At 36.9% G+C, this 26,796-nt stretch overlaps 1 protein-coding gene across 6 annotated transcripts in view; it reads left to right on the top strand.

Moving 5' to 3' along the window:
• The window catches only part of Ae2 (anion exchange protein Ae2), an 834,322-nt gene that overhangs the window by 231,180 nt on the left and 576,346 nt on the right, over nt 1–26,796 (top strand). For 4 of the 6 annotated variants that reach the window (XM_090404845.1, XM_090404844.1, XM_090404849.1 and 1 more), the window contains one exon: nt 20,413–20,567. In XM_090404845.1, the coding sequence (XP_090260971.1) occupies nt 20,413–20,567 (155 nt within the window). Of the gene's footprint in view, nt 1–20,376; nt 20,568–26,796 lie in introns of all 6 variants that reach the window. The other 2 variants (XM_090404848.1, XM_090404847.1) reach the window with 1 other exon arrangement.

Below are 26,796 nucleotides of genomic sequence, written 5' to 3'. Positions count from 1 at the left end.
TCAACCGAGGGGGGGGGGGGTGAGAGAAATACTTTTGGAGTTAGAAATTAAATTAAGCATGCCAAGAAATCACATTCTTGTTTAATCCTTTATCCAAGTAAGGAAACAAAGTTTGCATGTGAATTAAGCACATCTGTAGGCCAATTGGAAGAACGACGGTATGTTGTCTCCTTCGATTGAAAAGACCCAAGTTCGATTCTCGTCATGATGGGAGGAATCTTTATATGGACGTTTTCAATTGAAGGTGAGTTAGCCAATCTCATACAGAGGTAGCAGTGTTTTTTCTCCCGGAAACTTGGGTTTTTCATTCCGCATCAGCCCTTCAGAACATGTGCAATTTACAGACAAAAAAAACAATGGGAGGAATCTTTATATGGACGTTTTCAATTGAAGGTGAGTTAGCCAATCTCATACAGAGGTAGCAGTGTTTTTTCTCCCAGAAACTTGGGTTTTTCATTCCGCATCAGCCCTTCAGAACATGTGCAATTTACAGACAAAAAAAACAACAAAACTAGCTGTGGTGGTGGCCCGTAGATGGTGCTGATGTTGATGATTGGTAGTATAGGTTCGGTGTAGTGGTGGAGACGGAGAGTTGTACAATAGGTGTCCTCCTACGATGAGTCTTCGGACTCCTTGGAGGTGTCACAAATAATAATTATTATTATCTTCATGACTAGGCTGCTTGTATTTTGCAGCTGATCCAAGTATTTTAAATAATTAGGTGATACACCTTATTATTTAAAATACTTGGAAATAATAAGGTGATACACTTTTTCACTACTTGTATATGGAATGCATTGCCTGAGAGAGTGGTTGGAGCGGGAACGGTTAATGGATTCAAGGAGTGGTACGATAAACTTTGTATTTCCTAAAAACGACCTTCCACGATGAGTCTTTTGACTCTATGGAGGCCTGGATGATGATGATAATAATAATAATATATAGGCAAATATATGACTCCTGCATTACTTCAACCACGGTATCTCTTCTGGATCTGGCTCCCACTGATTTGACCTCAAAGGTCAAATTATAATGCATCCCATAATGCATAGCAATATACACTTCTCAGAGGAAGTGTGCTTTACATTATGAGATACTAAGTCAACTGGTGTGATGTCATGTCATCAGCTTCCATATAGAAGTAGCCTAGTCATGAAGATACTTCAGGCATAAACTTTGTTTGCTGTCACTTCAATAAAGGATTAAACAAGAATATAATTTCTTGGAAAGTTTAATTTAATTTCTAACCAAGTGGAAAAACTTTCTAATGACCACAGTAATTGTAATACTTTGCCTTAAATACATTCAGTATTGAAGTATTCACAACCAATGCATTCCACTCATTTATCATTCACCATGCTAAAAATTTCTTCACTTCCTTTCCTTACATGTTCTTTTTCAGTTTTCTGGATGACCTTTTGTTCTAACATCACCAATTACCCTATGCAGTAATAGCAGCAATTACCCTATGCAGATCTCCTTTTCCTATCTAACATGCTCTGAAGACCACATTCCCTCGATTTGTCATCATATTCAGTATTTTAGAGCAGTAAATAACTTTTAGTTATACACCTCCGCACTCTCTCTCTCTCTCTCTCTCTCTCTGGCACTCTGCAAAGTTTCCTTATCACCTTATTGTTTGGCAGTAGCAGTGAAGACGTGGTGAAAATGTAGAGATGATGATAATGGTTGGGATGAATGACCTGTGAGAGGTAACCTGAATCATGTGGCATGAGATTTGAGATAGATGTTAAGGATAGTTAATCAGAAATGTGTCCAAGGAAAGATAGTGAGCATTGCCCCATTATGATAACGTGAATGGAGAAGAAGGGCTGATAACTAATAAGATGATAGCAAGAATGTATAGGAAAAGAAGTCTGGAATCTGTGACTGCTTGCAGTACATTTGAGCATAGTTTGAGAAATGTAGATGATGATGAGCAAGAAATGTTTAGGCAAATTAGTTTGGCAAGGGCAAAGTGAGTGATTATTATGTGTGACTTTAACTATAACAATATAAACTGGGTGGAAGAGACGCAGTAATAAGAGAACTGAAATTTTGGATTTCTTGAGGGACAACAGTCTTAGGTCTCATGTGATTGAAGGAACACAAGGATTCAGAGTTTTGGAATTTTTTCATCATATCAAAGGATATGATTGTGACTGAGATGTCATACTTGCCCTCTCCTCCATTGGTGAGACTGATCATGTAGCCCTGACTTGGAGAATGAATTTGCATGTGGAGTTATTGAAACAGGAGCAATTTATGTGGAATAAGAAAACATGCAATTATCATAGACTTAGAAACCAGCTTGTTGAAGTACAGTGGATGAAAGAATTTGAAAAAGAGGGGTTATTAGTGCATGGAAGATACTCAAGAAAAAATGTTGCTAGCAATGGCAGATTATATGCTTTGAGTAAAGAAGATAAAGCAACTTGGAGTCAAATGGATGACAAGAGAGAGGGAAAAAAAGAGGAATTGCAGATGAAAAAAAAATATTATGGAAGCCACCCCCCTCCCCCCCCTCAAAAAAAAGAGAGAGAGAGAGTTGGAAAACAGTTGCATGAGGAATATAATGCTCTTGATAGGAAGGTGACTAGTATGGTAAGTAGAAAAAGGATTAAGCAGACTAGCACTGCAATCTAAGGAGAAACCCAAGAAGTTTTTTTTTTTTTTTTTTGCTATGTGCAGGAGGGAAAATGATAGAGTACAGATTATCATGCTGGATGGAGACAGGAATCGGGCAACACAGATGCAGATGACATTTTTCCACAAGTTCTTCCAGAAATGGACAAAGCAAGAGATCTTGATGTGATTGTGGATAGAGATTTGAAGTTCTGAGGACAAATTGTGAAGGCTCTGAGGATGTCTTAGAGAATTGCTGCAATGTTGAGGAGAACACTGACCAAGAGAAATAATAGTTGGTCCCTTTTTATAAATCTTTTATCAGACCACAGCAGGATGTCTCTGTTCAGATGTGGTTACTGGGATTTGAGAGTGATGAAGTAATCTTAGAGAGGATTCAGAGATGGATAACAGAAATTATACTAGTACTGTACAATGTTGATTATGAGGACAAACTGAGGGTATGCAAACTGCAGAGTTTGCTGGATAGAATGCAAAGTTGGCATATGATTGAGAACTTTGAGATCTAGGTTGTTGAAGGGTTATTGTCATAGTAACACTTAGATTTTTCATATGGTAGAAAGAGGAGAAGGAGCAATTCCCTGGAAGTACAAAAGGAAGTGGCGAGTAAAAGGTAAGATGTATTTTGCATAAAGAGTGGGTGGTAGGAATATGAAATGTCTGAGAGGGTGATGAAAGTACAAATAGTTGATGAATTTAAGTGGCATTTATTTAGATATCCAGTTCAGCTTTATCATCTCTGATTCCCTTTCCAATAACCTTTCCTCTTTGTCTAATATTTTTCGATAGCCTATAGAATATTTTGTCACCTTCCGGATATTTATTTTTTATGCTCCTAACAGAGTCTTGTTAGCATACTGTTGTGTTCTGAACCAATGGGAAAACATTGCTATCAACAGTAACATGGTCAATAGGGATGCGCTCAGCCATGAGTGCATATGAAGCTTGGTGAAGCACTTAACGTTTGGCTGAACCATACTAAATTAAGTTTTATAAAGGAGAAGAAAAGGAAACAGAAGAAATATACAAAAACAAAAGGAAAATGGCTAAAAAGATAGTACAGCAAGCTCACCAAGTTGTTTTACTTGGTGGAGCAGCAGGAATGAGCGATGACAAGGGGCTATCCCTGGAAAGTACAAAAGGAATCGGTGACCAAGAGGTTGAGGAGTGGTTTCTTTGTGCGGAGGGGTGGAACCATGGAATGCATTACTTAATAGAGTGGTGAGAGCAAGATCAGTCAATGAGTTCAAGGAGTGGTATGATAGACTTTGTGTTTCCTAGGAAAGACCTCCTGAGATGAGTCTCTTGACTCCATGGAGGCCTGAATAATAATATCCCCTCTTTTTCTCCTATCAATCAAATTCTGCAATCCACATCCTCTCAAATGATCTTCACAGGGAACATTCCACAGATCACTCATCAGTAGCTTGGTCAGTTGCCTCTGAATCATATCCACCACTTTCACATCCCCAACATATCCAAGTGAACAGACTTGAGCACAGTAATCCAGATGTCTTATAATGAGGAATAACAACTTCCTTATCTCTACTTGTTAGTGTGTTCTTCAATAGCTAAGTAATCTTATGGGCTACCTTAGCAATATCTCTTCTAAACTTTAACTCTGTCTACCACCATCCCTAAATCTCTCGCTTCTATTTCATGGAGTACAGTGCCATCAATGTGATATACAGCATGTAATCTGTTTATCGCAAAATGCATAACTTTACATTTTTCCACATTGAACTCGTACCCATTATCTTTTGCCCACATTAACAGCATATTCTGACTACTTTTAAGACTCCATTTTGGGATTCGTTTCTTCAAACAACTGTATTAATGGAGGTAAAAATGTCTGCCAATTTTTTAACTGTTAACTGTTCGTGAACGTGGATGCTCTGCATTCATCTTCTGCCATTTTCTGTGCTTCTACCTCTAGAGGCTTCATTTGCAAGATGTTTCCACCACAGTTGTCACCAACTGCTCTTCATCTTCATTGTCAACTTCCAACTCCAAATTTTCAGCTACCAGCACTAACTCATTACCAAGCTCTTGTAAGGCTTTTCTTTATTGAATCCTGTTAATGTATGAACATAAATTTTCAGTATCTTCTTTCAAACACCATTCATACACTTTTTGACCTCAATCCATGCTGCATCTATATTCTGTGTACAGTACAAAGTATTATATTCCTTCCAAAACTATCCTGATCAGCAGCAGCGCTTGAACAAAAGTATTTCTTAAATATGTCTAGAAGGCAACAACAACACTCTGGTCCATGGGCTGCAGGAGTGAGGTGGTTTTCACTGAATGCGTTAATGGGATGACTAGTGTATGTATGAGTGGTCCTAAGTTGCATACATAGTGAGTTAAGGACTTCTTCCCATAGAGAATAATCATTCTAAATTCTTGACAATGACAAGCATAAAAAATGCTGTCCCTTCCAGTGTTAATTGAAAAAGTTTATCCTTAAAAACTTTATTATCAGCAGACCTCCTTGAAGTAAAAAAATTACTCCTCACAAATCCACACAAAAAATCTACTCATTTCTTTAATCAAAAAGATGTGGAGTAGATTGGCCTTCTACCTGTCTCCAAACATTTTATGAAAAATCTCATCCACATTAGACAATTAGATACTAATTTTACCTAATGTTACCACATTTGGTAGTAATTACTCATTGCGAACTTCATCAAAGAATTCTACTGCTGTCAACCTGAATCTCAATCTTGGTCTTCTCTAACATTTTGACCACAATTCCACACAAGCAGACTGGCCTACAGTGTGTGTGTGTAAAATGGTGACAACATAAAGCAGTGTCTTAGCAACGTGATGACATAGACAGCTCAAAAAATTAAAAATTGGAGATATTTCACTTTGGAAAGAAGCTCTTTAGTTGCTTACAAAAAGAAAAATTTATGCAGAAAAAGGAAAGAAGCAAACTGTGATAGACAATTATTGCACAGTTTCTGGATATAGTTGATGTTTTCCATGTTTCTGCCTATTTTCATTGTCTGTTGTTTTATGGCTGATTATAACTTATTATAACAATTATTCAATGTAGTTAGGGAATCTTGCTGACTTGTACTGGATTTATTCAGAAGTATAACATCATCTACATAAAGTAAAGTGCTAAGATTAACATCACCAATTTTGATATCAGATTTAATATCAGTTTCTTTCATAATGTGATTCATATAGATCATGAATAACAGTGGACATAATGTGCACCCTTGTCACACACTTGAATTAACATAAAACCATCTTCTTATACTTCCTTCAGTTCTAACTGCTGACTTAGAGACTATATGGAGATTATATATTGCACAATATAATATTCCATGTACACTATGTAACTGTAGCGTTTTGAAGAGCTTTCCTCTTGGCACTTTGACATATGACTAGTTGTCTTACAGGCAGTAAGACTAGTTGTCTTACTACCTGTACTTGTCCTGAACCCAGCTTGTTCTTCTCCAAGCTTTCCTTCCACAATTTTTCTTAACCGTTTCTCAAGTATACTTGCATATTAACAGGATCACTCAGTTGGGAAATACCTCTGTAATTCTCACATTCAGTTTTATTTCCCTTTTTATATACGGGTACTATGAGATCTCTGCTCCATCCTTTGGAATCGACCCTCTGACCAGGCCTTCGGAATTATGCAACGTGGGCACTGTAAAACTTTTATACTTCCATATTTAAGCATTTATGGCCTAATTTCATCTACTCCAGCTGCCTTTTGACATTTCAGGTATTTGATGACTTTTTCTACTTCAAGTGTGGATATATATTCCTGACTGCATTCCTGTTGGGAGTTATTATTATTACGGGTATCTCCATGGAGTCAGTAGACTCATCGCGGGAGACCCAAACTAGCAAAACAATATCTATCATATCTTTTCTTGAATTCATTTACAGACGAAGAACTCACAACTGAGTCAGGCAATGCATTCCACTCATTCACCACCCTCCAGGCAAAAAAAACTTTGTTCTCACACCCTTGTTAACCACACTTTTCTTTAATTTCCAGGGATGACCTCTTGTTCTTCCATCACTGTCACACAGCTGAAACATTTCCCCTGCACCAATCTTATAAAACCTTTTAGTAATTTAAATGTCTTCTTCCCTCTTCTTCACCTATCAGCCAACCTCTGCAATCCACAAGCTCTTAATCTAACAATGTAAGGAGCATTTTTTATATCACTCACCAACCTAGTCACTCTCCTCTGAACCCTCTCCACAACCTCCTCATCTCCAGAGAATCTCTGGATGTTAGTGTGTTCCTCAATAACCACGTAATCCTATGTGTAATCTTGGACACCTTAGTAACGTGTCCCCTAAACTTCATCTCCCTATCCACCAATACCCGTAAGTCCCTAGCCTCATCAATCTCTTGGAGTACCATTCCATCAATGTAGTACACAGCTGGTAATCTTTTAATCCCAAAATGCATAACCTTACACTTTTCCACGTTGAACTAACATCCATTGCCCTTTACCCATTTTGCCAGCTTATTTAAATCATCCTGCAAATTCACAAGATCAGCTTGAATTTTTATTGCGCTACCCAACTTTGCATCATCATTAGCAAACAACTGAATATCTGCCCTCAGCCATTTCCTATATCATTTATGTACAAATTAAACAACAATGACCCAAGCACAGAGCCCTGATGCACACCACTGGTCACCTGCCTCATCCTTAACTCTGCTCCTCCATACACCACCTTCTGGTATCTCTCCCTGATCCATTCTCCTATTCATTATCACCAGTTTAGTATCCATTCCCATCTGCTCCAATTTGTGTAACAGTGTTCCATGGGGTATCCTATCAAAAGCCATAGCAAAATCCAGTAGTACCACTGTGTAGCCATTTCCTTTGTCCAACTCAGATATCATTCTATTATAAAAAGTTAATAGATTGCTAAGGCAGGATCTACCTTTAACAAAACCATGTTGGTCTCTATAGAGTATCATATCCTGATCCACCCATTCTTGAATTTTGTCTTTAACCAACTTTTCCAATACTTTTACCACCACTCCTGAGATGGTGATTGGTCTGTAATTAACTACCGCAGTTTTAGAGCCACCTTTATGCAAAGGAACTACTTTGCCTTCCTTCCACTCCCTAGGGACTGTACCAGAGTTCAAACTTAAGTTAAATAACCAAATAACCAAATTGGCAATTCCTTTGCACATTCACCCAACACTCGAGCTGATATTCCATCTAAACCTACAGCAATGTTTACATTTAAATTTTGCAATATATTAAATATCTCTGATTTCTTAACTTCATTTCTCACATTAGTTATTGCTACAGGTACAGAGATATCCTCACTTGGGTGATAGACTTTTGAAAAGTGATTACTCAACTATTACATCTGAATTTGTCACCTCAATACCATCTGCACCCACTCAAGTTATCCTTCCTAAGTCATTTTTCCTTTTACTTGCCACATAGCAGAAGAACTCTTTGGGATTACCCTTGATCTCATTGACTAAGGTCTTCTCATAATCTGATTTAGCTTTTCTTACTATGCTGGTAACCTTCCTAGGTTGAGCCTTGTACTGCTCGTGGGTGTGCTAATCGCCTTTCTTCTTGAACATTCTCCATAACATTTTCTTTTTTTGCAGATCAAGCTTGATACTACTGCTCATCTATCCAACGCCTACCTTGTTTGTCTTCCTGACCATGGGGACACAATCTGATATTGCTTTCCTCCGATACCTACTGATTTTATCCCATGCACGGCTAACATCTTTCCCCTGTAATATGTTCTGCCATGGGATGGCTGCAAGCTCAATCCGAAACTTGTTATAATTGCCTAACCTGTAGTTCCATATATACCCTTTCTTAACAGAAAAATCCACAGATTTTGCAACCTCCCAAGTCAATACCACATGATCGCTCTCACCAACTGGAGGTAACGAGGACACCTTACTTTTGCATATATCCGCTGAACCAATGACCAGGTCCACTCTCACACCACGTGTCCCTTCAGTTATGTGCTGTTTCAAGTAATTATCTCGCAGAAGATGTATGAATTCCATTTCCTTTTTGCCACGTGATATTTCCTCCTTCCAATTGATATCACCATATTTAAAATCCCCCTTCACTAAACCTACACTCATTGCACTAATTTGCTGATGCATGAATTCAATATCCCCCTGTACCCCGTGGCCTATAGCAGCAACCAACTGTATATTTGGTTGCGTTGGTCACTATTTCACACCAGACCGCCTCAAATGAGCTCTCATTCACATGTCTATCATCTTGATATACTACATTCTTTGGCTGCAACACATCAGCTATCATCAACAGTACTCCTCCCCCTGTTCTGTCTTCTCTATCCTCCCTGAAAATACTGTACCCATCACAATTCCAGTGACCACATCTTCTGCTGACAGCCAAGTTTCACTAATGCCTACAACTTTTGGTGAGATTGCACTGACTAATGCCAAAAATTCTTCTCTCTTATTTCGAATGCTTCTTGCATTGGTATACAAAAATTGCAGATTCCCTTTAGTTCTTGTACCGGCTTTAGAACTGATATACATGTCACTAATTTCAGTAGTCCTATGCCGATTTTTATCCCCTCTATTCTGCAATTTATTATGCGAATAAGGATCAACAAATATACAATCACTGCTAAAGTTTCTCTCTCTTACACTTAACCTTTTCAGTTTTAGTTTCCCTTCCCAATTACTTCAACTTGTTAAGAAAACAGTAACCTCTTCAATCGCTTATGACCTCCTTCCTTGTTCAGATGCAACCCATCTCTAGCATACAACTGTCTTTTTTCCTTCAAGCACACTCCAGACATGAACAAATTCCAGACCTCTTTTTTTGCACATTCTTGCAATCATATCATTCATTATCATCGCTCGTCTACTTAACTCATAATTGTCAAAACGAGGCAGCACACACTATCCTTCATTGACACTTTTCTTCTTCACAATATCTAACAATGTTCTTAAATCTGTTGCTACCCGATTTATACTACCACTCAGGTCATTTGTACCCACCATAACTATTATCTTGTCTGCATCATGCCCTCTCTTTATTGCTAAAGCCACTCTCTCTATTGTCCCACCATCCAAGCACTCCTCAGGCAGCATACTGCTCTCCATACCCTTAATCATAGAATCACCATATATTTTATCACTCTTAACTTCATTCACGTCCAAACAAGATGGCACTGCTTGTTTCATTTAGGAATTTTTCAAAGTAATTATTCCAGACATCTAGAATATCATTATATTCAGTTGGCATGTCACTTTATCATCTCTAATTCCCGTTACACTACTTTTTTCTCCATTTCTAAACTTTTTCAATAGTCTCCAGAATATTTTGCCACCTTCCTGATATTTATTTACTATGTTCTTACCAAAGTCTTCCCATGACTTTTGTTTTGCTATTTTTACACAATGTTTAGCTTTCTTATATTTGTCTCTGTATTCTCTAAGAGCACAAGCTGACTTATTTCCCAAGAACTTTCGCTGCCTTTTTAACTTCCTGTGTCCACCATGGAGTTTTCAAATTCTTTCATTTTTCTTCAATGATGTTTGTGTATTTAAGTCTACAGTTCATCTCTGTAAGTTGGTCAGTCTTGATTCATTTAAAAACTTTCCTACACAGTCTTCTTTTCAGTATGAAATTCAATATTATCCTGCTCAAAACTAAATAGCAATCCCTTCCTATTTCAAATCCTCTTGTTTCCTGAACCAGTGGGAAAACGTTACTATCAACTATAACATAGTCACAGAGACTCTTATTTCTTGCATCTTCTGTCCATGTGAATTTGTGCAAATTTTTATGTTGGAACACGGTATTAGAGATAACTAACCTATGCCCTGAACAGAAATCCAGCAAGCATTTACCATTATTATTAGCTTTGCACTTTTCTCCAAGTTTTTCAAAAATATTTCCATATGTTTAGTAATCATTTCTTACTCTGCTGTTCAGATCAGTAACAAGGACCTACTTTTCCTTTTTAATTGAGCCAGTTGCCCTCTCTAATGCCTCAAAAAATTCCTCTATTTATTTTTCGGTAGAACCTCCTGTGGGAGCATAAACACAAATAAGTCTCATTATGCAGCTCCTAATTCTGATATTAGCCTGCATCAATCTACTTGATATTGCCTGCCATTCAAAAATATTATACTCATATTTAGTGTTGAATACTATAGCTACTCCCTTTTTCCCCTGATTGTCATTATCTGAATATAACAGTTTGTATTTGTTGCTTAGAAAGATCTCACCTGTTTTTGTTTTCATTGTTTCAGTCATGCCTATAACGTCGTTCTGGCTTATTCTTCTGTTAGTTTCATTTCTTTTCCATTGATGCATCTCATGTTGATAGTACCAATCTCGAACTCTGTTGAGATTGAGTTGAGACATGTTTTAGGATTTGTTGACTGCATTATCTGACTTTTTTTTGTTCGTCCGTTCCCTGATGAAAACAATGGGGATCTTGTTTAACCAGGCATTGCTCCCGCTGGCATGAAATTCTTTCATGTTGTACCATCATTTTGCATTGTAGTTTCAGCCAATAAGAATACAGTTTGGTCTGCTAAATCCCAAATTGCCAGCCCATCCTTGCTTGTTGAGTATCCACATAGATACTTAACAGGGTTCACCATGAGACGGTGAGGATTGGACATTAGGTCAGAAGCCCCAGTCGGTTCTCTGCATTCCTTAAAAGGCTGCATGAAGGTCTCCTCCCATTATACAGCTTTGACTCTTAAGCACTCTTTATTATGCCAGATGAAACTGATGAGGTTATTGATCTTGGAGTTTTAATAGATAGGAAGTTGAAGTTCGAGGGCCATATAGCAAAGATTGCAAATACAACTCAGAGGACAACTGCAATACTGAAATGTACCTTGACATGTAAGGATAAGGCAATCATTTTTCCTTCATGGTATATGACCTCACTTGAACTACTATACTCAGGTCCTGGTTTCTGTGGAAACTTGAACTACTATGCTCTGGTCCTAGTTTCTGTGGTGATGCTGATACTGTGGAGTGAGTGTAAAGGAGAGTGTTAAGGACAAAAAAGAGTTATGGAATACAGATTATGAAGACATTAATATTGCAGGCACTAGCAAACAGGAGAAAGAGGAGTGATAAGAATGAAACTAATGTACTTCTGAAAGAGGGACATAGAGGATACCAGTACATGGAATTTTTCACTTAATAGGGGTTGGGGAAAGGAGAAGGCATCCATGGGAGTTGAGATTGAAGGCAGTCATGAAGTGGATGCGAACTAGATTTTTTCTCATATGGAGTGGTGCATGATTGGAATAGAATTGCCTTTGGAGGTGGTGAGTACAGGTAATGTCAATGAATTCAAGAATTGATATATGACAGCTGCTGGTGATGATGTGTGGCCTTGACAAGTCCTGTAGTCCCTGGAGGTCTAGCTCTTAATAATAACACATCCAATTACCAGACGCAATATATTGGTCTCATAGCCTGAGTTTGCTTTGGCCATAAATCGAAAACAACCAACCACTCACTTCTGTGTTTGAACTGCTTATAAAATCAAGTCAGGCTGTCAAGGATTTGTGTTATCCCATTAAACAGCTTTCATATACCTTTTGCTCACTTTTCGTATTGTCATTTATCTTTTTCTGTATAAATTCAATTTATACACTGATTACATTAGGGAGTAATTATATTAGTAAAAGCTTTAATAACTTGTTTTAAGGAATTGAGTTCATGATGAGTCTTTGATTCCTTGGAGGTTTGAGGATAATTATTATTTATATGGGCACTCCATGGAGTCAAAACACTCATTGTGGGAGATACTTTGTTCATTAATGCAATACCTATTATCATACATCTTCGTAAATCTGTTCACTGTTGAAGTGCTCACAACCACCTCTGGCAATCCATTCCACTCATTTACCACTCTCCAAGTAAAGAATCTAGTTTGTGCACCCTTACTAACCGCACTCTTGGAAACTTCCAAGTATGACCCCCTTATTCCCCACCCACTCCTCATTTATTGCAAAATTTATTCTGTGTCAACCTTATAGAATCCCTTTAGCAACAAATAAGTTCCTATCATATTCCCTCTCCTCTGCTTGTCAGCTAAAATCTGCAACCTACACACTCTCAATCTGTCCTCATAGGGAACATTCCATAGACCTGTCACCAATTTGGTCACTCCTCTCTGAATCCTCTCCACCACAATCCAATCTCAAGAAATGCAGGTGATCAAATCTGTTTCAGTGTGTTCTTCAGTATCCAAGTAATCCTCTGAGCTATTTTCCAAACTCTTGCAATATGTCCTCTGAATTTCAATTTTCTATCCACCATCATCCTCACATCCCTACTCTCATTAATTTCCTATAAACTAGTACTATCAATATGATACGAAGTGTGTAATCTTTTCATCCCGAAGTGCATTATCTTACATTTTGCAGCATTGAATTGAAAGCCATTGTCCTTTGCACACAATGCAAATTTATTTAAATTATTCTGCAGTATATCTACAACTTCATCAGCTATTGTTCTCCTAGTTTTTCATCATCAGCAAACAACCAGATATCCCCCCCCCCTTCAAATCTTCTGCTATGTCATAGAGGTACAAATTAAAGAGTAGCAGTCCTACAGATCCCTGTGGCACTTCACTAGTCACCCTCATTCACTTTGATTCCATTCCACCATTTATCACTCTGTAATGTCTGTCTCTCTCAGCCACCTCCTTATCCATTCCCATTTTCTTAAACTTATGTAATAATTTTACATGTGGTATTCTGTCAAATGCCTTTGCAAACTCAAGCAGTATCATACTGTAGCCATTTCCTTTATCCGATTCTGCTGTCACCTTATTATACAATGTGAATAAGTTACTTAGGCAGGACATCCCTTTTACAAAATCATGCTGCCCCCTTATAGCGTGTCATATTCCTATCCATCCATTCCTGAATTTCATGTTTAACCAACTTTTCGAATACTTTAGCCACCACTCCAGAGGTACTAATTTGCCTGTAATTTGTTACTTCTGCCTTGGAGCCACCTTTTTGTAATGGAACTATCTTACCATTTTTCCACTTCCTTGGAACCTTGTCAGAGCTGAGACTCAGAATAAACAACTTCTTCAGAGGCACAGTTCTTTTGCACATTCTTGTAGCACACAAGCTGACATACCATCCAGACTCACTGCTGTATTCACATTTATATTTTTCAACATACTGAGTACCTCCAGTTCATCTACCTCAATGCTCACACCAGTCTCTGTCCCAGTAACTGCAAAGTCACCACCTGGATGATATATCCTTGCAAAGTGATCACTTAGTATCTAAACTATTTCTTTTGCTTCTGTCACTTTCCTACCATTAGTACTGAGTAAAGTTATCTTTCCATAATTATTCTTTCTCTTACTTGTTATATAGCAAAAAAAAACCTTTTGGGTTTACTTTAGCCTGCTTAGTTAATTTTATCTCAAATTTTGATTTAGTGTTTTTTAATTTACTTGATACCCTTTTTGCTTGTGTTTTATATTTCTCAAGAGCATTGCTGATCACCTTTTTATTTATATTCCTTCCACAGTGCGTTTTTTTTTTTTTAAAAAAAAACTTCTACCTTATATTGCTACTCATCCAGTTAATACACATTATGAAGACATTAATATTGCAGGCACTAGCAAACAGGAGAAAGAGAAGTGATAATAATGAGTTAAGGCGATAATAAATCCCTCATTATTTTAAAGCCGGATAAGAAACTCGGAGATCGAAATCTAAGTTTCATGCCGAAGAACTTTCGGCGAGTCCAAGCGTAAGTCTGCACCTGGTAGTACAACACTAAGGCAACTCAGAGCAAAGGTGGAGCAAGCTATCATTAATATTTTCTCATAATGTAAAATGCAGCTCCTAGGTATTACTGTTTTACATTATGAGGAAGGTCACTACCCAGACCGGTTTCAACCTTTGTTGAGGTCTCATCAGTGAGTAGGTAGACCTGGATAATACCACGGTTTAAGTGAACCAAACTTACATACCTTTACTATACAAATTGCCAGCAAGGTGTATCCATATATTATTACTACAATAAAGACGTAAATTAAGTTAAGGGGATAATAAATGTACATCGCCAGAAAAAATAGCTTCTTGGTTCTTTATTGTAGTAATAATATATGGGTACACCTTGCTGGCAATTCGTATAGTAAAGGTATGTAAGTTCAGTTCACTTAAACCTTGGTATTATCCAGGTCTACCTACTCACTGATGAGACTTCAACAAAGGTCGAAACTGGTCTGGGTAGTGACCTTCATCATAATGTAAAACAGTAATACATCTCCTAAAAGCTGCATTTTACATTATGAGAAAATATTAAGGATAGTGATGGAGCTTGCTCCAAGTTGTCTTAGTGTTGTACTAGCAGGTGTTGACTTATGCGTGGACTCGCCGAAAGTTCTTTGGCATGAAACTCTTAGATTTCGATCTCAGAGTTTCTTATCTGGCTTTAAAATAATGAGGGATTTATTATCCCCTTAACTTAATTTATGCCGCCAGAAAAAATAGCCTCTTGGCTCTCGATTGTAGTAATAATATATGGGTACACCTTGCTGGCAATTCGTATAGTAAAGGTATGTAAGTTCGGTTCACTTAAACCTTGGTATTATCCAGGTCTACCTACTCACTGATGAAACCTCAACAAAGGTCAAAACCGGTCTGGTTAGTGACCTTCCTCATAATGTAAAACAGTAATACATCTTCTAGGAGCTGCCTTTTACATTATGAGAAAATATTAAGGATAGTGATGGATCTTGCTCCACCTTTGCTCCGAGTTGCCTTAGTGTTGTACTACCAGGTGTTGACTTATGCTTGGACTCGCCGAAAGTTCTTCGGCATGAAACTCTTAGATTTCGATCTCCGAGTTTCTTATCCGGCTTTAAAATAATGAGCGATTTATTATTATTATTATTATTATTAAAACAAGACCTCATGGAGTCAAAGACTCATCTAGGAGGTCCTTTTATCTCACACACATCTCATCATACCGGGTCTTAAACACATTCAAACTCCTTACAGACACCACACTCTCAGGTAAGGCATTCCAATCATTCACAACTCTGCACGAAAAAAACCTGCCTCTCATTCCCCTACTCACACCCTCTTTATACAGTTTCCAGGTATGACCTCTGGTTCTCCCCTTATTATCCCCTTAACTTAATTTACGTTGCTGGAAAAAATTGCCTCTTAGCTCTTTATTGTAATAATGAGACTTATGTACTTCTGAAAGAGGCGCATACCAGTTCATGCCATTTTTCACTCTTTTGGGTTTACTTTGGCCTGCTTAGTTAATTTTATCTCAAATTTTGATTTAGTGTTTCTTATTGTACTTGTTGCCCTTCTTGCTTATGCTTTATATTGCTCAAGAGCATGCTGATCACCTTTTTACTTATATTCCTTCCACGGTGCTTTTTTTTTCAGCTTCTGCTTTATATTGCTACTCATCCAGTTAATCCCTACTCGGTTTATCCTCCTGACTGTGATATGCCCTTTGACACTACCTTTCTCAAACAATCCTTGACCACTTCTCATGTACTAATGACTTTCAATGTAGTTTCTTATGTCATGGGTCTACTCCAAGTTGCCTCTTAAGTTTGTCATAATCACCTTCTTGTAGCTCTACATAAATCCTTTCTCGACAGAAATTTCCACAATTTGAGCAACCTCCCAGGTCAAGACTGCATGGTCACTTTCCCTGATTGGAGGTAGAGTTGCTACTGTAGTTATAGATATTCTGATGCTGTTACTAGATCCAGAACTCTCACACCTCTAGTCCCTTCCATCACATGCTGTTTCAGGTAATTAACCTTTAGTAACTGTATATATTCAATTTTCATTTTCCCATGTGTCCTGTCTTTCTTCCTTCCTAATAATCCTGAGTATTTCTAGATCCACTTCCTTTGCGAGATATTATTTGATACAGTATATATATTATAGAATAACAATTTGACATTCTTCATGCTATAGGTGTTTTTCTAGGAAGGGGGGAGGAATAGTAATAAAACAAGTGTTTCTTAGTTTTAAGAGCAGTTATCAGATGCATTGCATATATTATCAGTTTCATTAGGTATTTTATGCCTGTTTGCATCATGTGAAGGCAGTCTAGATGAACACAATTGATACCTGATTTTGCTGAGTATCAGCCTGAGTTTCAAATTGTTATTTGAAACTCAGGCTGATACTCAGTTTGAGAACAACGAATGTTTGAGAAGATCCTATATGATAACAAGGTTATCATATAGGATCTTCTCAAACATTTCTTTAAAAAAAAAAAATACAGTTAAACTTAACAACTTCTAAACTTTCATTTTATGAATGCCAACTCTTAATTTCTAAATGCATCTGCAAGAGTTGATAGAACTTCAAGGCATAAACCACAAACCACATTAGCTTTTGTGGTTTCTTGAAATCTCATCTGGGATCATTTTAGAGATAGTTTCATATAGAGAGAGAGAGAGAGAGAGAGTTTGATGCAAAACTGTCATCTAGATGTATTTATTTATTTCTGGTTTGTTATTTTTGGAATAAGTAACTTACTTTATAATATCAGCAATGGTGCTCATATTGTTAATAACAATTTGTAACTTCTTCCTAAAGGTATGTTTCGCTTTTGTACATATGTCAATTTTTTTCATAACAAATGTTTCATAATCTTCAGGCCATTTAACAACTGCCATCAGTTCACACTATGAAATTACCTACATTTTTGTAGCCTAACATTTTTCTCTGCAGGGATTGTGTATAGTGGTGACACAGCAGATCTCAGAAATTGATTGTTTGGCTGCTTGCATTTTATTACTTTAAAGTAGTGAAATCTTTATGCTGAAGAATTTAAAGAATTTTCCTTTAGATATTTTTAAAAGCATTCTGGTAAGCAAAGGGCCAAGTGTATGAAGTGCTTTGTTCTTTTTAATTTTGTTTAAATGAACAGGTGCATTTTGTGAGACATAAACAGCACCTGTTCTTGCTGCACATGTTCTAACTTGCACGTGCTCTACCAATCATTTATATATCTACGAGGGACGTCCAGAAAGTAAGTTCCGTTTTTAAATATTTTCACTGCAGCATTGCGATTGCAATGGTGCTAATGGATGCGTGCTGAGTTTGTTGATTCGTTAGCAAGGCGTTGGTGCCATTTTCAGGCATTCTCTCAGTGTGTGCGCTTCTTGGTGTGTGTTTATAATGTCAAAGAAAATCGAATTGCCCCCGCATGTGAAATTAGGTCAGTTATCCATTTCTTGAATGCGAGGAACTTTAAAGCAGCTGAAATTCATTGCATTCTTACCAGGGGCATGTTTTGATTCATGATAATGCCTGCCCACACACAGCCGGCATAACACAACAACTTCTTGCCATCTTTGGCTGAACACAATTCCATCATTCCCCCATATGGTCCTGACCTCACACCAAATGACTTTCACTTGTTCAAACATCTGAAATCAACTTTCCTTGATGGCTGGCAGTTTCAAGACGACGACGAGGTCAAAAAAGCAGTCAATACGTGGTTTGCGTCCTGCGACGAAGGTATACAACTCTTGGTGCCCCGTTATGATAAGTGCCTGAAAAGTAGCCGAAATTATATAGAAAAGTAATGAAAGATGCCTACTTTAATTTCCAATAAAGTTTTTTTTGTAAGTATATTTTTGTTTCTCTAACAGCCCATCGGAACTTACTTTTTGGACATCCCTCGTATATTTCAAATTATTCATCTGGTCATGCAGACTGCCTACGCAACTGAAGATTCTCATAGAAAGATCAATTTTTAGAGATGACTCATTTGCAACACCAGTTGGATAATAAGTAGCATACATATTGAATGAATCACGGTATTAATAGATTCTTTTTTCCCTGAGTTAATTAAAATAGAATTACAATACACAAACTAAGTAGTAACATGCTACTGTTTTTTTTATTTATTTATTTATTTATTTTAATGTTTCTGCTAATTATAACTTTACGAGGGTGGTGTGAAATGTTCTTGGCCTCGACCATAGATAGCAACACTATTGGCAAGAATTTTTTTTTCTAAGTTGGTACATCATCTCTCATAAGCATCCATGTGAAATTGCAAGTCATTCTATCCATAGTGTGTTTTATACAGCTGTCTGAAGCAAAAGTGTTGTCTGTATCTCTTGAATGGATAAAATTGAGTATTGTGCAGTTATAAAATTCTTTGTAAAAGAAGGTTTAACACCAAAAGAAATTCATACGAAGTTCATAAAAGTTAATGGGCACTCTTCTCCTTCATTTTCGACAATTAAGAAATGGGCTGCCGAGTTTAAATGTGACCATACCAGCCTTGAAGTTGATCCACATGAAGGACGTCCAAAAAGTGTAACAACACCAGAAATCATTGATCAAGTGCACGATATATTATCGGATGACCAGCAAGTCAAAGTGTGTGAAATTGCTGAGACTATAGGCATTTCAAAAGAACGTGTCTGATGTATTTTGCATGAGGAATTGCAAATGAAAAAGCTTTGCACAAGATGAGTGACGTGCTTGCTCACAGCAGATCAAAAATGCACTCGCATGAAAATCTCTGAACAGTGCTTGGAGCATTTCAACAAGAACAAAACTGATTTATTACTATCGATGAGACTTGGATTCACCGTTCCACACCTGAATCCAAACAGCAGTCAAAACAGTGGACAGAAGCCTGTTGTTCAGCGCCAAAGAAGACAAAGTCGGTTCCATCAGCAGTAAAGGTCATGGCATCGGGGTTTTGGGATGCTAAAGGAGTTTTGTTTATTAATTATCTTGGAGCATTTCAACAAGAACAAAACTGATTTATTACTATCGATGAGACTTGGATTCACCGTTCCACACCTGAATCCAAACAGCAGTCAAAACAGTGGACAGAAGCCTGTTGTTCAGCGCCAAAGAAGACAAAGTCGGTTCCATCAGCAGTAAAGGTCATGGCATCGGGGTTTTGGGATGCTAAAGGAGTTTTGTTTATTAATTATCTTGAAAAGAGTAAAGCAATCGCCAGTGAATATTATTCCGATCTTTTAACCAGACTAGATGAAAAAATTTGTGAGAAAAGATCTGGTTTGCAGAAGAAAAAAATCATCTTTCATCAGGACAGTGCATCTGCCCACAGAGGTTTTTTGTCAATGGGAAAATTAAGGGATCTGCACTATGAATTGTTGGAACATCCATCGAATTCCCCAAATTTGGCTCCTTTTGACTTCTTTCTCTTCCCAAAACTAAAACTCTTCCTCACTGGTCAGCGTTTTTCTTCGAATCAAGAGGTGATTGCAGCTTTAGAGGAGTATTTTGCAGATTGTACTGAGAACCACTACAGGGACAGGATAATGGCACTGAAGCATCGCTGGAATAAATGTATTAAGTGTATATATAAATGTATTATTCTTAAGAGAGATTATGTTGAAAAAGAAAAATAATTTTGAAATTATAAATTCGTTTTTTCTTTGTTTGGCTGAGAACTTTTTAGACCACTCTTGTATATATGGTATAACTGAAATATTTTATTTGTGTTTGGTACTTTTTATCTGTTGATTTTTTTTTATTGATTATAGAATTTTTAAAATTTTTTTCATATGAGTTATATATTTCATGTCATTTACAAGAACAAAAAAAAAAAAAAAAAGAAGTGAGTCCCTGTATATATCCTATCCGTAGCTCCAATTTTTTTTTTTATTTTGAGACAATATTGTTTTTCTGAGCATTATCTTCTCCTTATACAGCTTCTGTTTGTGAAGAAAAACCATCTTACCTTCCAGCTCTAGCACTGGCCAGTTACAAAGCTGTTCAATGTATCCTTCCACATCCAAAGAACATCTTGTTAAAGATAGCAGTTCATTCCTATCATTTACTGACAGTGGCAGAGAACCTTCTGATGAAGCATCTGCTAAGCCAAAAGTTACATTTCTCTTAGGTATGTATTAAATAAATATATTTTATGATTTAATATAATAGGAAAAAATCTTTCTGTAACTCAGCTCGGAATCTTTTATTAGTTACGCAGTGGATAGTACTGCTAATACCAGTACTGCTAGTGCCAATAAAATAAATCTACAGATTTATTTATTAATAAATTGGCTGTGTTAAGCTATGGGGGGGGTGATAATGAAAGTAGCTGATACACAATGCATATATACTTGAACATTTTGATTACATGGGTAAAATGACAATGAATGTCATTTCATTCTTTCTAAGTGTAACGTTATACATTTTGTATTGGGGTACTTAATGATCAAAGCTGAATAATAACTGGGAGTAGACCTCCAAATAGTTTTTTAAAGAATGCAGAGAACCAACCAGAGATACTGACTGATATCCGAGCCATACCTTCTCATGGAGCACCTTCTTAGTAAATATCTTCCTGGATACTGGATATAGAGAATGGACTGGCAATTTGAGATTTAGCCAACTAAATTGTATTCTTATTGGCTTATTCCATAACAGAAAAATAATGGCACAACATGACAGAATTCCACACTGGTTGAGACCCCGTTGTTTTCTTCAGGGAACAACAAAAAGTCAGTTATTTGAAAAAATCCCAAAACATATCCCACTCATCACTGGCAGAGTTCAAGATTGGTACCAACATAAGAAGCATCAGTTGAAAAGAAATTGAACTAGCAGAGGGATTGGAGAAATACCAGTTTGACATAATAAGTATTACCAAAACAAAGAAGGCAAGAACACGGTGAGATACTTCTTAGCAACAAATACAAGATGTTATATTCAGATAATGATTAGGGAAAATGAGTAGCTATAGTATTCAACATTTTCCTTCAGAATTAGAATTTCATCCAGTACACAGAATGTATTCTGGTGATAAACATCAGTCATTGTGTGGGCTGCAAAAAAGATAAGTGAATTTTATATTTAATGCATGTCGATATTGTCTAATTTGCAGATCGAGTGTTACTGTGAGGTGTTTGAGTGTGGAATGTAATGTTTGCATAAATTTCTTAGGCAGTATGACTATAAATTCATTGTTCTTGTTACTATACTGATATAAAATGGCAGTGAAAGGCAAATCAGTGTACCCTGACGAAGAATACAAGTAAAGTATATGGTGTGGATTTTTCAAATGTGATATGATGTCATTAAATGTAGTATGTTTGTATGGAAAGATGTTGCAGACATTTATGTAGAGAGGCTGAATAAGGGAAAAGAGCAATGGATGTGTAGGAAGTGCAATATTCAGATGGTCCACAAAGCTTCTTTAAGTAATCTAAATATGAGTAGGGAACATTTAGAGAACATATGGCATTGCAACTGAAATGGCTGTTGAAGAAGATTGTGTGAATGTCCAGAAACTGTATGGAAGTGATAGCGAGGGAAAGAGTTCCATTGACAATAAAGTGAGTGATAATAACATTGAAAAACAGAGTGCAATTAACAGTAAAGCGGGTAATAATGACATTGAAAAACAGTGCAATTAATACAAAGCAGGTGATGATGATGAAAAACAAACAGAGTGCAATTAACGGTAAGGTAACAAGTGGGATTGATGGCAAACAAGTGTGTGTCACTGGTGATAAAATAATGAGAGTGAATGATAGCAAAAAAATGATGAAGCAAGATTTGAAAGCTGAGTTGGTGAAGATAAGGCAGAGTGAAATAAAGAGAATTGTAGGTACATACGGAAAAGTGAAGAAGAGAAAACAAATGATCTCAAAATAAAATAGACTAGGAAAGACTCATGGTGTTATATGGTGACTTAATTATTAGTGATGTGGTAAGTGAGAAGATACAGAAGCTTTGTTTTCCAGGAGGTAAAATGAATAGCGATTGAGGCACTGGATATGAAGAGTAAACAAGCAAAAGAATTGGTAGTGGTAGTAGAGACAAATAACTTGACTGAGATCAAGGAGAATGTAAGACTGGATATCAGGCGAATGTCGAGAAGGATAAATATAATAGTATGATAGAAAAGGTAGCCAGTGTGTTGCCCAAGTATCACAGTGACTAGATGAGGTGGAGAGCAAGGATTATGAATTATGTGTTAGCAGAAACATGTGAAGAGAAAGGGATAGTTTGTTAATGTGGGGAATGCGTTTCAAGTTGGATTGAACTATATAAGAGTAATGGACTGCATTTGAATGATTTGGTGGGAGTCATTTGGAGAGACTACTGCTGGAAGCGAGAGTAATGAGTGCAGTGAATGAATCCAAGCAATTAAGAAGTTATGTTAAAGAGTGAGAGAGTAAGGAAGCAGAGATTCAAGTGGTGCTTATGAATAAAGAAGTGGGTAGTGGGCGCTTAGAGAAAACATGTGGGTAAGAGAAATGGGGGAGACTCATGATGGATAGGAAAACACAGCTTGAGAAAGTTTGATGCTCAAGGAGGATGTGAATGCTTGTGTAGACATGAAGCGAATGAGATAGCCTTGGATGTTCAGAAAACAGATAAATTTGAAAAACGTTATAAGATGAGTAAGGGAAAAAAAAGAAATGACTTGAGGAAGGTATGGAAAATTTATATGTATGGAGAAGTCGCATCTAATAAGTGGTATCAGTGAAACTTGTTATAGATCCAGCAACGAACTGTTATGCTTGTATACAAACTATAAGTATCAGAAACAAACAAAAAGGAAATGGTTGCATTGGTTGAATTCATTCACCAAAAAAACTGTAGAAATAAGTGAGATATTGGATGAGGATTGAGGATGGCATCCTGACAGGGATAGAGATGGAAGGTATGATCTATTTCTTGGAGATACAAAGGGTAAAACTGGAGGTGGTCCTCACAAAATAGAGATGCAAGGAAGAATTAGTGGCAGTGGTTTTAAGGCAGCATGGAATGAGATGGAGGTGAATAGAATGAAATATTTACGAGGGGGTTATTTGAAAAGTTTGGTAAATTTCCAATAGACGGTGATACCATTCATTCATACCAGTGTTGGCACGTATCATCTTTTTTCATGACCCCTGGCAAAATTTCAGCCACGTGTGACGCATAGTTCTTGTTTGGCAAACATTTAAAATGACCATATTTGCATTTTTCATAAAAATGAACAAAAACGAGTTGCATGCAGTGACTAAACACTTTTATTTGAAGAAGTGGACTGCCTTGCAGATCAAATCCGTGGCAGTTGCATTTCATGGGGACTCTGCACCAGCATTAAAGACTATTTATTTTTTGATAAATGAGTGTAAATGTTGACGTAAGTCCATCGAAGATGAAGCACGCTCCGGAAGTCCGACTGAGGTCGCTATGAAGGAAATCATTGACAAAATCCATGGTATCGACAGTCATTGTTGACTGTTGATCAAAAACACATGTGAAAAGAAATTTCAACACAGTGTTTGGCGATGGTTAATCGCAATTTGCAGGATTTTTTGCATCGATTCATGATTGTAGGTGAAACTTGGATCCACAACTACACAACTGAGTCCAAGTAGCAGTCATAACAGTGGACAAATCCCGGTGTAAGAGCACCAAAAAAAGTGAAATCCGTTTTGTCAGCTGAGAAGGTGATGGCCACTGATTTTTGGGATTCCCAAGGAATTATCATGATGAACTATTTGAAAAAGAGTAAGACAATAACAGGAGTCTATTATGCATCATTCTTCTTCTTATTCTTCAACCTTCTGGTTCTGTCCACTGCTGGACGAAGGTCTCCCCCATGATTTTCCAGATCACTCTGTTTTCTGCTTCTCCCATCCATCTCACTCCTGCAATTTGTTCCAGTTCATCTCTCCACCTTCTTCTCAGTCTTCCTCTTTGTCTTGCTCTATCCATTGGTCTCCACTCTGTTGCTTTTCTACTCCATCTCCCATCACTGCATCTGGCAATATGGCCAGCCCATCTCCACTTAGCCTGTTTAATGTATTTTACAATATACATGACACCTGTTTGAGATCTTATCCAGATATTTGTCTTCCTATCTCAATGTTATTTTTAGCATGCTTCTTTCCATGCGATGTTGTGTTGTTCTCAGCTTTTTTGTTTAGGGTTTCTGTTAAAGTCCATGTTTCTCCACCATATGTTAGGACAGGAAGTATGCACTGGTCGAAAGCTTTCCTTTTTAGACTCATAGGGATGTCACTTCTGAATATGTCTCTCATTTTCCCATAAGCCATCCACCCAAGGTGAATTCTTCGTTCAATCTCTTTTCTTAGCACTCCTCAAAGGATAACAATTGGCCCAAATATACATATGAAGTAATTACTTGTTCTATTTCATGGTTTTCAACTTTGATAGTTCCATGGTTTATGTATTTATTCATAATTTTTTTGTTTTTTCTCTATTTATTTTTAATCCAATTTCTCTGGAGGCTTCGTTTAGCTGATTTAGCCTTTCTTCCAGATCTTCAAGATTATCTGCTATCAGGACAATATCATCTGCAAATTTTAGATGATGCAGCCTTTCACCATTTATGTTTATTCCTTTTGTTTCCCAATCAAGGCTTCTAAAGACTTCCTCTTGTGCAGCTGTAAATAATTTGGGAGATATGGTGTCGGCTTGCCGGATGCCTTTTTGTATTCGGAACTTTTCACTGTTTTTATATAATTTAATTACAGAAGTTGCATTATTGTAAATATGTTTTAGTATTTCAATAGATGGTTTCTCAGTTCCCTGGGTTTCAAGTGCTTTTAGTATTGCAGATGTTTTAACTGTATCAAATGCTTTTTCATAGTCTATATAGGCCAGACATAAGGGTTTATTGTATTCAATTGATTTTTCAATGAGCTGTCTTAATGTGTGAATATGGTCTAAAGTATTGTAATTCTTCCTAAATCCAGCTTGTTCACAGGATTTCATTCTCTCTAGTTTAGATTTTATTCTATTATTTATAATTTTTGTGAAAACTTTATATATGGTGGGGAGTAGGCTTATAGGTCTGTAGTTTTTAATTTCTTCCTTATTGCCCTTTTTAAAAATTAATATTAGAAGTGAATTGTTCCAATTTTTCGGAATTTTTCTCTGTTTTAGGCATTTATTGAAGAGTTGACTCAAATGTTTGATGACAGGGCTTCCTCCCAGCTTTAAGAAATCTACCATAATTCCATCTTCTCCTGGGGCCTTTCCATTCTTCATTTCCCGCAGTGCCATTTTCACTTCACCTTGTAAGATCTCAGGGTCTTCATGTTCTTCTTCACTTGAGTAATCCATAGATGATTCTTAGATTACTAAATTAAGAAAAAAACGGCCAAGATTGGCTCACAAAAAAGTGCACTTTCATCAAGACAATGCACTGTCCCACACATCAGCCGTCGCAATGGCAAAATTGTACGAATTGAGGTTCGAATTGGTTTCACATCCACCATATTCTCTGTACTTGGCCCCATGTGACTTCTTGTTCCCAAACTTTAAAATTTGGCTCTGTGGGAAAAAATTTTCTATGAACGAGAATGTCATCAAGGCTGTCAATGACTATTTTGCACAATTTGACAAATCCTACTTTTTAGATGGGATGAAAAAATTGGAAACTCACTGGACCAAATGTGTAGACCTTGATGGAGACTATATTGAGAAATAAAGCTGCTTTTTTTCCAAAAAAAAAAAAAAAAAAAAAATCCATTTAACTTATTTTTTTACCAAATGTTTCAATCCTCATAGTTGGATGTTGCTATAGACCTGGTAATGTGGAGGGTAGTGACCATTAAAATATATAATGAAATTAGCCAAGCAAATAGGAAAATGGTGATCAAAATGGTGATTTTAATTATGACAATATACTTTGGGGATGACAAAATAGTAAATAGAAGTAAAGAAAATTAGTAAGTTTTTGGGGGATAGTCATCTCAGGCAGTAACAGAGAGCATTCAATTATCAAGGCTGTTCGATATTTTTCCTTTTTCCTTTTTTTTTTTTATTTTTTTTTATTGTATCAGCTGCTTTCTATAATGCCTGGAAAAATTTCTCTTCTTCTTCCTTAGAACCTTCTGTGGGATCATAGGCACGAATAAGTCTCATTGGCTAGTTCACCATTCTGATATTCTGTGCTCCCACAGCACTTTAGTTCAAACTGTCTACAATTAAAGACCTTTATTCTCATGTTTCATGTTTTTATTATTGTTATCCTAAGACCCCTAGTAGGTCCTTTTTTCATAAACACAGCTCATTACACCATGCCTTAATTGTATTAAAATTATTGGCAGATACTACACACTCAAGCAATGCATTCCAATCATTCACAACTCTCC

The sequence above is a fragment of the Typopeltis vanoorti genome, chromosome 15 (genome assembly GCF_054136105.1).
Source record: "Typopeltis vanoorti isolate ZY-2024b chromosome 15, IOZ_Tvanoo_1.0, whole genome shotgun sequence".
Classification (NCBI taxonomy): domain Eukaryota; kingdom Metazoa; phylum Arthropoda; class Arachnida; order Uropygi; family Thelyphonidae; genus Typopeltis; species Typopeltis vanoorti.
The sequence above is the reverse complement of the archived record's forward strand: the minus strand, read 5'-3'. Positions and strand labels throughout refer to the sequence as shown.